Genomic DNA, 15,097 nt, shown 5'->3' with positions numbered 1-15,097 from the left:
TGCCACAACTAAAGCAGTCCCAGCTCTGAATTATAGCCCAAATGAAATATACCTTGTTTCATAGCATTTACATAATGCTATGTAAACATAAAGAATCATGCAAGTTTTTAAAAATAATAGATATAAATTAAAAAATGCTAGTAGTAAGCATAGAATCCTAAGATAAGGAGAGAACACATTTATTTCTACTGAGAGTGCATATGCCATCCTAAAACATGGCTGCAGCCATAATCTGTCCTGTTCACTGTATAGAATGCAGGCTCCAGGCATCTCACTCAAAAACCAAATGCATGTCACCCTTTAAAACAGAGGTCTCCAAACTTGGCAATTTTAAGACTTGTGGTTAGCTGAGGAATTCTGGGATTTGAAGTCTACAAGTCTTAAAGTTGCCAAGTTTGGAGACCTCTGCCTTAAAAGGTTCTGCCCTGCTGATGTACATAAAAGCAGTTATTTGAATATATTTTTCTATCCCCAGTTGCAGGTATCTACAAGCATCATCAGAGTGTATTATTATTGGCAAGTGAATGTTGGTGCTCTTGTTCTCTCCTCTTCTTTTTACGAACTATTAATTAATTTGAGATTATATCATACTTCCCTTTTAAGGGTTCACTCGCTGCATATTTGTTGATTGATACACAATTATTCTATTCTATTGTCACTGGCCTTAGCACAAATACAGGCATCATTTTTTAAAAAAATGTAGTTTTGGAAAGCATTTTTTTGTGTATTTAGCACATCCTTTTGCATTGAATGCTACTTCTCTGTTATTTGCATACATGAAAAAAAACCTGCCTGGTTAACAAGCTTGACACTAGATCAGTGTCACTATTTCCAACAAAAGTTGATAGTGGCATATAATCTCTATATCCTATGATTCTGCTTTATTAGATAATGTTTATCTACTGCAGAGTTCTCTGACGCATCTTTAATAAGGAAATTGTGATTTACTATATGGTTAGGGGACATTGCATATGATTTCATTTGTGCTACATGAGTAGAAAAAACTATACCTTTCCCTAGACACCCTAGAGTCAGATTTTAGAAGATGTTTATATTGAATAAATCCTTACTACAACATATCCATATTTGAAATGGATGAATAGTGGAGACTTAGTACTACATTACTTTTAACCAATATAAATCCTAATGGTATATTTGCTACAATTTTGATGGCTGCTCCATTAATGGTTTTCTGAAATTTTGGTGTTTTAATTACTCTCAATAGTTGACAAGGAGGAGGAATTATTGTGACTTGTGCAAAATATTTTGCATATTCCATGTAGAATTAATATAGCAATTCTGAACACTAAGATGACTCAGGATCTATTAAATATTTAATTTTTGCTATGTATTATGAATCTGTCTTCCTATATTCATATAAACCAATTTTGTTTTCTCCCAATATCTCAGAATTTAGACTCTGCAAATTTTACATATTGCTTTAATAGCTATCTATTTTAATTGCACATGTGAAACTTTTTGGTCATTTTCATTTCAGATTACAGTATTTCGCATGGGATCAGAAGGACACCAGGATATTGATCTGGCCATCTTGACAGCTTTGTTAAAAGGTAATGTAATTGTTTACCTCAACAAGTCTATACTAAATCTACACAGGAAACTTTTGCAAATAATGGTGTAACCGACCAACATAAAGAATAGAATTTAGAACAGACTAAAACTGATTTAATAGCAAAGCACGTATTTTGCAGGAGCTTCATAGATCACCAATACTCTTCTGGGACTGATTCAAGATGATTCAATAAATATTGAAGATTATAAAGATCTGTGTGGCTTGGGTTACTTTTAGGGCCATTTGCTGCCTGGGGCCTATAGGACACTCACTTTGGGATACTCAATCTCCCAAGATCAGAAAGAACCCCATCTTTTTTTGTTATTCAGAAAACAAGTCCAAACTTGTTAAACTTTTCAAATGGGGAGCCCTCAGTAGTGCATAGTAGTTCATATCAATGCAATCTGTTTTCTCTTGATTTAATTAGATATGTTCTAATTTTGTATTGCTTTTACACTTTCTAATTTTTATTGTTTTTAGCTGCCTAGAGTCAAATAAATATAGTATTATAAAATATATAGGAATCCAAATTTTCCTTAAAAGCTGGATAGCTTTGTCTGAAATCCAGTGAATATTTGATAATTGAACATGTGATTTTATAGGAAATTTGTACAAAATTCTAAATGAATATAATTCAGGGGAAATAAATTCTTCCAGAAGACATAAATGGATATTTTTGGAACAAGGTGAAAGTACAGAAAAAGTGAGCCATTCAGACATCCACCATAGCTAAGAATTATCATGGTTTGATATATGTCTGGAAAACATTCTTATATTTTCAGTAGTGCCTTCAAACATGACAGAGGTATGAATATAAATCTAAAATGATGATTTACTTGATGGCTTATGATATATAAAGAGCCGCAGTGGCACAGTGGTTAGAATGCAATACTTCTGCTGATCATCGGCTGTCAGCAGTTTGGCAGTTCAGATCTGACCAGCTCAAGGTTGACTCAGCCTTCCATACTTCCAAGGTCGGTAAAATGAGGACTCAGATTTTGGGGGGAAATATGCTGACTCTTTAAACCACTAAGAGAGGGCTGTAAAATACTATGAAGCAGTATATGTCTAAGTGCTATTGCTATATTGAAAAATTAAAAGAAAAGGGAATCTGGAAGCTGCATAGAAGAGAGTAAAATGTTACGGAATGCCACAGATGCATAGTTATTCCAATGGGCTGCATGGAAAAGGATACTTGGTGCAATGGTGAAGTAAAAGTGAAAAAGTAAAAAGTTTCACCAAATGAGTGCTATGTCAGCATTCCAAGTAATGCACCCGCCAAAAGCAGAACTCCAAGACAGATAGATTCCTCAAATAACATGTTTATTGGATACATCACATCAGCACAACTAGTGAGCACCAACTCTAAAGGTTCCTGTGGTTTTTAGCCTAATTAGCAAATATTTCCCTCCCCAGATGTCACCAGTCACATTGTCCAGTTTCCACCAGAAAACGTTTTGTTTTGACTGTTAGCCAGTCTATCTACTCCCCTCTCCCTTCCCCCTTTCAGAGTTTGTGGCAACTATGAGGCAGCAAAATATGACTTCAAAGTTGACATGCTATGGGTAACATTAATATTGCCCCTATCTTCTGAAGTTTCATCTATACATTTAGACATTCTTAATTCAACTTCTGTTATATTTCAAAAAAGATATAATTAGAGATTTCTTGATAAAATCTGGGGCGGGGGGGTGTTTCTAGAAAGGATGCAGAACACATCTGTTTCACAAGAACTTTGTTATTTTAGTTGCTGCTTTTTTCCCCTAGTCCTCTCATCAGTATGATTGGTAGGACAGTCCAAATTTTTCTACTGTATGAAATGTTGGAAGAAGCACAGTGGATGATATACAATATGTTCATTTCCATAAGTGCTATTTCATCCATTTGTGTTCAGTGAAGCACATTGCTACGATTACCTGACTCTGATGTTTCTGGTTTCTTCTAACTTGTTAATATATCGTGACTCGTGCTCACAAAGCATTTGTCCTGCAGCTCTGGACCAACGTTGCTGCTATTCTTTAGGCTGATGCATAGGACAATTCATGTCAACCATGAAATGGTTATAATTTCATTTCATTTGATTTGAAACAAAAATGCTGGAGTAAGCTTAGTAACATGTTGTATTGAAAGATGTGCAATTTATGAATGCTACTTCGGTGCAAGATGTTTGGAGCAGCAAATGGGACATTTCCACACACACACACACATACACACACACGCACGCACGCGCGCACACCTAGAGCCCAACTAGAAAACAGATTTGTTAATAGATTGGGTGTAAAATGTTCTTGAAGATTTACTTGCTTTGTTGTTTTAAATTTATTTAAATAGCTTATTTTATCCATAGAATTTGGATTTCCAGGGAATACTATGAAATATAGCCACATGCATATACTTTGCCTGTGTATACAAAGACAAAATCTTCCACATAATCCAACATTTTTAATGTATTAATGAACCTGTGTTTTTCTGTAGTGATACAAGTTCCTCCGGTCATGGTGCAGGGTCCATCACAATAAAACCACAAGAAATCGTTGAAATTGTCACAAAGGTGCTTTTTAGGAGGCAACTGGACTTTCTTTATTTTTCTCTGAAGAAGTTTTGCTTCTCATCCAAGAAGCTTTTTCAGTTCATGACTGGATGGTGGGGATTTATATTCCTTGCAGATAGCTGGTCATCTGCATTCTTTTAGCGGATGTAGAAGTGAAACATGTTCAAAGAAAAATACGAAAGTCCAGTTGCCTTCTGAAAAAGCACCTTTGGGACAGAGGTGGTATTCAGCAGGTTCTGACCAGTTCTGGAGAACCGGTAGCAGAAATTTTGAGTAGTTCCGAGAATTGGCAATTACCACCTCTGACTGGCTCTGCCCCATCTATTCTCTGCCTCTCGAGTACCAGTTGGTTGGCTGGATCTTGTTTTGTTGCCTTGCACAGAAGAATGGAGCTGGAAAGCAGGTTAGTGGGGTGGGGAGGGAATGGGATTTTGCAGTAACCTTCCCCTGCCATGCCCACCAAGCCACACCCACAGAACCGGTAGTAAAAATATTTGAATCCCACCGCTGCTTTGGGACAATTATGACTTGGATGACTGAGAATCTCTACAGACTTGTTGAGATTGTATAACATCAACAAAATGCTGCTTCTATTATTTGGTTTCCCTTGATCCTTGCTAAGGTTGTTTCTGTGCACACAAATAAATATATGTTCTTGCTATGTATCAAATGTATTCTAGAAAAAGTGAGTAAGCATTTGCTGTTATTGAGAAATTGTGAAGTTTAGGGTGATGTTTTTAAGTTTTTTAACTGAACCCAAAAGAATTTGACTTTAACGAATCTAGATAACAAGAATGTCCAGAATGTTTTTTCTCCTTACTGCTGCAAAACAAGAACATTTTATTATTATCTGTCGTCATCCATCTAGCTGGATTGTCAAGACGTAAAGGAGAGATCAGTTTAACTATATCTATACAATCTGGGCATTTAATGGAAACATGCAGCAACAGAGATATTGCTGTGCTCCGATATAGCATTGGCTTGATGCAAATCCACTGGAGAGTCACAAGAGACAGCTTTCTAACTCAGACAGACAAGAAGGGAGTATCCTAGCAACAGCACAAAAACCACGTGATGAATCTCGGAACCACTTCTCTGCCTCGATCAGGTTTTACTCCCCTTGAAATGGGGAATGCAAAATAGAGAATTTACCTCCTGCCCAACAGTAGGATTGCAGTGGATTGATTAATATGAAAAGACAAAATAAGGTAGAAATGATAGGCATAAAATCATGCTGCATCAACTGTAACCCAGAAATCTTAAATCGGAGTAGTATGTTCAAATTATATAAAGAAAAAAACAACAGTTCCCTCATTTTTTAATAAAAAGGTTCCAAGGCTTTTTTTCCCCCAGAATTTAAATTTTTCCAGAATTTAAGAGACCCAGGCAAGGAAGGGAAAGAGGAAAAGAGAGGCTGATACTAATTGCTTCCCCAGAATAAAAAATGCACTTGTTTGTGTTCACACATTAAGTTAACCATTTGGGTTTTATGTTTTGCTATGGCATGATATACTAACTTAGCCATTAAATTTATTAACTATGCTTTATGCTTTTCCAAAAGGCCATTATTTAAAAAGCAATGCTTTGGTACCATGTATGAAACCAGTAATTTTTTTTCAGCTGATATCTTTCATTATAGTTTCCTCTTTATATTAAACATGTTCAGATTTCATACATTTTCATAGAGAGCACATACAATATTATCCTCAGCAGATTCACAGGCAAATTCCCACTGATTCAGAGTTGGATATTTCAACTAAACATATATGACTGCTAAAGTATACAAAATGACATTTGTAAGATTAAAATCTGTATATTTTCTCATTTTCTGATAATTTAGCTGCCCTGGACAATTCAGTCTACCACTTTTGGATGTTTTCTTCCTTGTTACAAGATCTGTTGATCTAATTTCTAAAAATGTATTACATTATATCTAATATATTCATTCGTTCATTCACATGCTTTGTGATGTAGCAATCTAATCCAAACCTTTGATAAAGGCCATTGAAGAGCTACAGTTGCACTGGAAATCTCATTACAGCTCCGTGACTGATATTTTATCTGCATCAATACTCATGTCACTTTTCATCTTACTTTAACTTTTGAATCTTTCAGTGACCTGAAATAATGTTATACATTTCTTACATGCTTCTTCCTCCTGAATTACAAAATATACTTTGTTTTGTTTCTTTATGCCGATACTGTTCAGTTACTCTCTTGTATGCATATATATGTTAAGTTCAGGGGTGGGATTCAAATTTTTTAACAACCAGTTCTGTGGGCATGGCTAAGTTGGTGGACGTGGCTTGGTAATCATGTTATTGGCTGGGTGTGGCCAACTCAATATCACTCACATCGAGGCACGCGTCTCCTCACCTGGCCTCTCATGACTGTGGGGATGCTGCAACAGTCGTAAGTGTGAAAAACGGTAATAAGTCACTTTTTTCAGTGCCATTGTAACTTTGAATGGTCAAACTCCACACAAGCGAAGTACCAGCAAAGGAAGGGAAAAAAACTCCAGAGACTTTCTTGAGACAGGAAGTGTAGTCCTGCCAAGAATGTAATAAGGGTTAATGAAGAGGCAGTTTCTGTAAGCGACACCAGAATGTTTCCTTCCTGCCTTCCTTACAGGATTAGGTCAGTAATTTCTTCTAACAACCGGTTCTCCAAACTGCTTAGAATGTTAACAACCAGTTCTAGCGAATAGGTGCAAACTGGTAGAATCCCACCCCTGGTTAAGTTCCAAACACATAGAATACAGTTTATTAAATTAAAATTTAAAAAAGCTCTAAAATATTGTTTTCCCTGAAAAGTTTTTGTGAGACAAATTCTGCAATAAGACAGGTTTTTTTGCTTTGTTAACAAAATCCCAGCAAATTATCTTCCTAAAAAAACAATCACATATATAGTCCTTGTTTAGCATCCATTTGCAATTATGATAGTGATGAAAAGGAAATATTAAACCAATCCTTCCTTTTGTGACCTTGACAGGTCTGTTAAAGCAAAGGAAAACTGAAGTAAGATCCTAAGCACATTGGCAATTTGACTCAGCAACCACTTCTCTTAACTACCCAGTTGCCAATTTCAATTACAAAACAACTGGAAATGTTCCAGTTTCCACTAATTGCATCTATTCTGGCTTTTAATTTTTAAAACAGAGGCAATTTTATCCTTTATTTCTGGTTAGTTTTCTGCACAGGTAGTCCTCAACTTACAACGTTTTGTTTAGTGACTGTTTGAAGTTACAATGGTACTGAAAAAAGTAATTCATGACCACTTTTTACACTTATGATCATTGCAGTACACCCATGGTCATGTGATCAAACTTCAGATACTTGGCAACTGACTCATATTTATGACGATTGCAGTGTCCCAGAGTTATGTGATCCCCTTTTGCAACCTTCTGACAAGCAAAGTCAGTGAGGAAGCCAGATTTGCTTAACAGTCGTGTTACTAACTTAGCAACTGCAATGATTTACTTAACAACTGTGTCAAGAAAGAGTTGTAATATGCGGCAAAATCCATTTCACAACTGTCTCACTTAGCAACCGAAATTTGGGGCTCAATTGTGGCTGTTAGTCGAGGACTACTTGTATTGTGCTTTAACAAGGAATGGAATTGCTAGGAAAGAGATTGGCAACATAGGAACCATAGTTCCCAGATTTGGTAGGACTGCCATGTCAGTATAGACAGCTGCCTCTGATGGCCTTGAAAAGGGCAGGAAAAATGGCCACTGACGTGACCATTGGAAAGGCAGAAAATAATCTACAATTTAAAATGTTGCATAAACTTTGTTCTCTGTATACACAGGAAAGTATTTTTTCAAACAATTAGTTACTGTCTACAATAACTAAACAAGCTAAGTTATGTTTGTGAGCCTCCTTCTTGAGTAAGCAAACTCCTGAGTTTAGTATCTGAGAGGAATATACAAAGGAGACCTCTGAAAGATTCTTTTAACATTAGATTGATTAATCTAACAAGCAGAATTAATACAAGTTTCTTTACTGTTATCTCCTCCCCCTTTTGTTGGGAAGTGGTTCCAAATTCCCCCCCCCCACAAATCTGCATATATAAACCCTAGCTTATCAATGTTAGAAAAAAAATGAATTTGTTAGTTACTATTTCCTTGTAACAATGAGACCTTTAATTTATAATCTTAGTTTTTGAAAATATGCAGGTAAATATTAGGCATGCTGGGTTTTTTTAATATCTTGAACTAAATTGCTAACTTCCGTAAGAAAATTATATAAATATCATTGTAATAATTCTCATTCGGACCATATGTCTACTTTCTTTTCCTTTAATTTCTCATGAGGATTTGTTTTGCTACTGACTGTGTTGAATTAATTGAATATTCTTATTCTTCTCAATTTCTACAGGAGCGAATGCCTCTGCTCCAGATCAACTGAGTTTGGCCTTAGCTTGGAACAGGGTAGACATTGCTCGCAGCCAGATTTTTATTTATGGGCAACAGTGGCCGGTACGGTATCTATATGGTTATTAAATACTTTTCCAGTTGAGCATGGTTATTATTTTCAAGGGGGAGAAGACAGGGAGGGAAGGGGAGAGAGAGAGAATCTGGTACATAAACAGATTGTCATGTAATCATAATAAAGATGTCCATAATTTTTCTTGTAGGAAATAGTGTCATCTAGTGGAGCTGTTAAAATACAACATAACCAATTATTTTATATTTTGTAGGAAAAAAAATCTATTTAAGGACAAATATATTTATTGTGGCTTAAGCTTTCAGTCTGCCTCTTGAGATGCCTGAAATGTCATATCATACACTTTTGTTCTCTCTTTCAATATATATTTTGAGAAGCTGTGTTCCAGTTCAGCAACTCCAGATAACGAAACCTCAAATAACAAGGTTGAAAAAATGTTTTTGCACACCTGTAATTTTGCACATGTGCCACAGATATACAAATACAACAAGTAATGGAGCAGATGCGATTGAGATACAGACTCTTCAGTTATTCAAAAAATTCAACAATTCCCATCTCAGCTTCTGTGTCAGAGAGAAAAACTTGAAAATTTGGGAGGGATGAATAGCATTTCTGACTGTTATGGAAGGGTAATATAATAACTTCAGAAAGAGAAATTAATGGCAAGTTGTTGAATAGGTTGGGATGGATGAACCTGGAGGAGGATTAGTGGCAGAAAGGGCAATTGTCTTCAGTAAGAAGGCTAGCTGTATATGTGATCATTTCCACATAAGCTAGAAGTCAGAATTGTCCAATGGAAGCATTGTTATGTGTGAATGCTCCCTGCCACAGACAATCATGTTGTAATGTGGAGACCATCATTTCATTTATGTCACCAGTACAACTAGGAAAAGGCAAGTGCTCTTCATTACTTCTTCCATTTTGACTGAACACACTATGGTAAAACCTGAACAGAATCACATATAAGCAAGTATTATTGATAATATAATGAATTCCCAGATTAAATTTTTCAACTGTTGAGAACTTTGATAATGTTCATGGTAAATCTGGCGTACTTAAATTTCCAAAACAATTCCATAAAGTTTGACCAACAGAATATGTCCTCTCACAATTGATAAAACTGAAGAACAGAAAATGGAGGATACTGAATAATTCTTCCAATGGAGAAGTGCAAGCTTTAAGACTCCCTCAATATTTTGTGCTAGGGTTAATGTATTTAATGATAAATGATACCATTTATTCAGGTTGGTAAAAACTGATAGATGTCCACACCAAGAGAATAGAAGTAAAAAGAAACTTACAACATCCCAAAATTGTATTGAAAAATAATGTTATGTGGAACCTATTTTTTAAATGATAAGAAAATGAAAAATATTTCCATAACCTTTTTCTATAAACTTTTGCCATTGATCACAAGGTCTCCCTGATTAATCTATTTCCTTTTTAGGTGGGGTCCCTTGAACAGGCAATGTTGGATGCCCTGGTGCTAGACAGAGTGGATTTTGTGAAGTTGCTTATAGAAAATGGAGTAAGCATGCATCGTTTTCTCACCATCTCCAGACTAGAAGAGCTGTATAATACGGTAGGGGCCCTATTTGTTTATTTAATTCTCTTCAAATCCCTAGCATGGAGCCCAGAAATTAATCCAATTTCTTCATTCCTGAAATAATGCTTGCCTTCCTTAAAGTGTTCCTGTAACAAAATCTCATAATGCTTTGCCTGCTTCTTTTATTAAACCCCAATACAAGTGTATAACATGCTTTTTAAAAAAAACACATGTACACTTTTATAGTTTGGATTCTGTTAAAAATAATTTGCTCCCAAGATGAATTGCTTTTTTAAAAAAAATGCTATTTTGAAAACACCACTGAATTGGCTAGGCGAAAGCAGACCATTTCAAATGTTCTATTTGGTTCCTATTATTTCTCAGGGAACACCAGCTGCCTTGTTGTCAAAACAATAAAATTTTCACTTACCAGCAGGCTGTAACTCATGTATTTCATTTAAAAGATGAGCAAAAATTCAATAATCAGCCATTTTCCTCATGCTGTCAGAAAAAGTAATGCTGCTGATTGAATTTTTGCTTGATTTTCATTTACTAATAATGGGGAGTAATAATGGTAATCTTAAGTCTATCTCAGAATGCATGGGTGGTATAATATCAAGGATTAATTATTCTAACTGCAGAAGTCAGTATACCTTGCCTCCTGCTCTGTTTTCTTAATCACTCCCCAACATTAACTCCTTTTAAAAAATCAAGAATTGCATGATTTGGTAAACTCTATATCAGGCATATATAATACACAGTAGTATAGATAGTTAATATAAATAGTTAAGGGCCGTTAGTACTATTTATCCATAACTCAACTTTTCACCTAGTAGTAAACTAAGTAGACTTAGTAGACTAAGAACAGCTTAGTCCCTTTTGATCCACATTAACAAATTGGATTAAGTCTACTTCTATCTCCACCCATTCTAAACACAAACATGGAACATCTTTTAAAAAATTAGTATGGCGCAACTAAATCTTTTCATACGGATGAACTTGAATCAAAAGAGAATATTTGTAGCTTAGGGTAACTAGGTCACAGTGCTAGAAGGGAGTGGGGTTTGCTCTTTGTATATAAACCCCACTCTATACTACTGTAGCACTAGCTGGGTAATGAAACATTTGCAAAAAAAATAACAAAGCTCAACCATAAGCTACAGATATTCTCTTCTTTTGATTCAAGTGTTTTGTAAGATATTAAGAAACTACACATTCTTAATGTCACATTCAGTACTTTGGGTGTTATGAGTTTTTTTAGTTGGACTCTGTCCTTTAATCCAAATAGCTTTTTCAAATACATCAGAACTATTAAGCTGTTTGTTGTTATCCTTTTCAGAGACATGGGCCATCCAACACTTTGTATCACCTTGTCAGAGATGTCAAAAAGGTAAGAGTCCAAAGGTGGACAGTAACATGAAGGTAATATTATAGCTGCTTCTTGTCATTAGAGACAGCCTCTGTTTTGCATGGGCTACCAATGAGCTTTCTTCCACCTTCTGCCATTGCAGTTGTACATTATGTGTTTGTAATGATTCTCAGCCTTGTGTACAATACAGTTAACTATTTAGTGGCTGCTAGTGGTTACTTTAGACGCTTTAGGTATACTGCTTCTGCTAGTGGACTGTAGGTGTTTTTCATGTGACGTGGATTTATGCAATAGATGTATTTTAATAGCCATCAGTGTTATGAATGCTGATTTCCATATTGTGGGCCAGTGTTGGACATTGCAATATATATTATTGTTGTGCTGGATATTGAATGATTGCATTATTTTCAGCTTTGTTAAGTGCTGTTTTTTTATAAAGCCTCTTGCCTTTTGAAGTAGCAAGTTTAAAAAGAAAACAGTTTAGATATAACTCAGTTTGTGTGACTGAACCTACTTAAAGGGACTGGTGGAAGGACATTGTGTTTTTTATCAATTTGTCTTGGATCCTACTCAATCATATTCCATCTCTTGCATGATTAGCAGCAGAGTGAAAAAGAGAGTGAAAAGAAAATTGTTGGCCCTACAGGTTTTGGTAGCAATTCTTACAGCTTCTTCATGCTGTATGTTGGGCACTGATTTCCTTCATGGAGATACAATGATATAAATTAAGCTGCAACTTTAAAATGGTATAAGAAAGCCTCACTTCTATCTGCCCATAAGAATAATCGTGAGGAAAACCAGAGCAAAACATTAGCCAAATAAAACCTCATCCCACAATTTTTTTTTGCTGACAAAAGTATAAATTGATTATTTAGAAATTGGTGAGGAGGCGACAAATACGTACTAAAACAGGGGAACTTAATATCTATTGCCTAGTGCGTTCCTATGTACTTGATCACAATCTTATAATCATCTGGAGTTTGAAACATATGCATAAAACCCAAAGACCATTAACTATAAATTTACATTTTTGTAGATTTCAGTTTTAAGGTGCTTTTGCCTTAAAACATGGATGTCCAGAAAATGAGAAAAATATAGATTTAAAATGGTTTGCCCTTTAAACTTTTGTAAAACAAAAACACAGAGACAGAGCGTCCAACAAAACATTTAAAGAATTTTAAATCATAAGTAATTCAGAAGTTTGAGGAAAACATTGAAATGTTTGAATATACTTGGAAGCGGGGGGAAAACTTTTTGGGGAACTTATTTTACATTTGTTACTTTATTTATGAAATACTAATTTTGGAGAACCAGTGCAAAATGTGTAACAATTTTTTTCAATAAAAGAGCTAAATGTCTGTTGGGACAATAACATAACTTTTTACAACCAAAAATTTCATGAATATGCAGCACAGTACTGCCTAATCTAGTCAGGGTTTAATTTAATTTAAGCTTTTTGCTTTCCTGTTCTTTTTATTGTTAATTACAAGAAGCAATTTTTGTATAAATATATGTGTGTATGTATGTGTGTATGTACACACACACACATACACACACACATACACACACACTTACACACACACCATATTTTTTGCTTCATAAGACACACTTTTTTGTCTCCCAAATATGGATGGAAATGTCTGTGCATCTTATGGAGCAAATATTGCTGAAGCTCCACCCACCGGTTGCTTTTGTCCTCCGTGCACCCCATTTTGGCCTCCACATGCCCTATTTTTGGCTCATTCCAGGTGGTGATCAGCAGCGATAGACAGTGTTGATAGGTGGTGTCGGGGATCCCTGCTGCCTGGAACGGGCCAAAAACGGGACACATGGAGGCATGCAGAGGCCGAAAATAGGGCGCGTGGAGGCGGTGATCAGCAGCGGCAATCTGTGCCACTTGGAGCAGCTGATCGGCGTATTCCAGGAGGCTGATCCAACTGTCAATCATCTGCTCGTGCTAAATCAGGCTGCGATAATGTGCTGAATGTGACCAGGCTGTTTGCTACAAGTATACTAGCCAGATGAATACCAATGGAAGCTGGGAGGCGGAGGCAGATTTTTTTTTTCTTGTTTTCCTCCTCTAAAGCTAAAGTGCGACTTATGGTCCGGAGTGTTTTATAGATCAAAAAATACAGTATATATGCTATCTCATGCAACAAATTTCAAGTTGGGGCCAAGAGAATTTTACACACACACACACACACACACACACACACACACATACACACACCTGTTGTTTGTATGTTTTTTGGTCTCAACTTGAAATCTGTTGCATTAGACAGCGATTTTTTCCTCACTTCATAAATAATGAGGAAGTAAAATGTTTATGCTACAAGATATTAGATGATTTCCTGCAGACCTATACCTGAGTGATAACATTTCTTTCTTTTCAGTTTCTGAATCTATCAACAAATCTGACATCAATTTAAATGAAATGGCATTCTAGAAAATAACCTCCTAATGCAACATATCAATTATGCTGACAGCACAATGTTTTACTGCCCATGACAGAGACAGATGACTGTCTAAAGCAACTTATCTTATTCTGATAAATTTTTATTTCCGCTAGCTTAACATTTATTGTAGCCCTTTAAAAACAAATAAATATTTGTTAAAATGAAGCAAGTATAAGTATTACCCAGAGAAATAAATTATATTCACTTTCTTCTGCTGAAGAGCAGTTTAATATTAAGACTGAAAAATAATTTTAGTATGTACATTTCTGGTACCTTTATGATACTTGAAAATTAAACAGCTAAATATAAAGCAGAATGAGAGCACATATAAAGTTGCATATGAAAAATTCCAAAAAAAGCTCTTGAGTGGATATAGCAGTTATATATTTTAAGTAACAAAATCCAGTTTTTTCAATACTATAAAACTGCACTGTGAGCAGAACCTAATATTGGAGTTAGTCTTTGCCCCAATTATGTTAAGGAAAATCATTTCTTTCTAATTGTAAAGGGTGCAAAGAGAATACCATTCAAGTAACCATAAAAATAATTTTGCTTGCATGCAAGGAAAGGGGAGTTAGCAAAAATGGCAAAATTTTGCACTTTTCCTTATATTAAAAGACTTTAAAAGTGATAATAATGAAAGATCATGGATAACTCTTGAATTCCTGTTCTAAATAAATTCATGCTCTAGTGAGTTTATGGAAAAGAATGGACAATATGGCCTTTTCACCGTTTTTATTTATTTATTTGTTTTATTTTATTATAAAGACCATTTCTCCTATATTTGAATATCAAGGGCACTGACAACAAGTCATTAGTCACAAAAGTGTTTGACCTATAATGACTACTTTTGTGCCAAATTTGATGTTTAATGATTACTCAGATAACAAAAGGAAAACATGTTGGGAACTTTGATGGCTAAAGAGTGCCCTCTAACGTTCATATAGTAAACATTTCTACCCTTTTTTTTTGCCTCTCTCTTACTAGGTATATATTTAGTAAGATATCTTTCTGACTAATTCATGACCAGTAAGGTTCTGCATCTGTAGAAATCACTTTCTGGATTTCTAACAATTTATTTTTAGTCTTTAGCATGTCAATTTAAAAGCAGAAAGCAATTTGAGTAGAAATTGCTTTTCAAAGAAAGCAATAAA

General features: G+C 35.3%; 1 protein-coding gene across 1 annotated transcript in view; it reads left to right on the top strand.

Annotated features, from left to right (window-relative positions):
- LOC113438378 (transient receptor potential cation channel subfamily M member 3) overlaps positions 1 to 15,097 on the top strand; it is a 283,786-nt gene that overhangs the window by 256,434 nt on the left and 12,255 nt on the right. Inside the window, exons 9-12 of the mRNA XM_087926725.1 lie at positions 1,499 to 1,571; positions 8,504 to 8,604; positions 10,020 to 10,154; positions 11,458 to 11,508. Coding sequence (XP_087782851.1) covers positions 1,499 to 1,571; positions 8,504 to 8,604; positions 10,020 to 10,154; positions 11,458 to 11,508 — 360 coding nt within the window. The remainder of the gene's footprint in view (positions 1 to 1,498; positions 1,572 to 8,503; positions 8,605 to 10,019; positions 10,155 to 11,457; positions 11,509 to 15,097) is intronic.

This window comes from Pseudonaja textilis, chromosome 2 (assembly GCF_049901715.1).
Source record: "Pseudonaja textilis isolate UNSWEBS1 chromosome 2, rPseTex1.2, whole genome shotgun sequence".
Taxonomy (NCBI): Eukaryota; Metazoa; Chordata; class Lepidosauria; order Squamata; family Elapidae; genus Pseudonaja; species Pseudonaja textilis.
The sequence above is the reverse complement of the archived record's forward strand: the minus strand, read 5'-3'. Positions and strand labels throughout refer to the sequence as shown.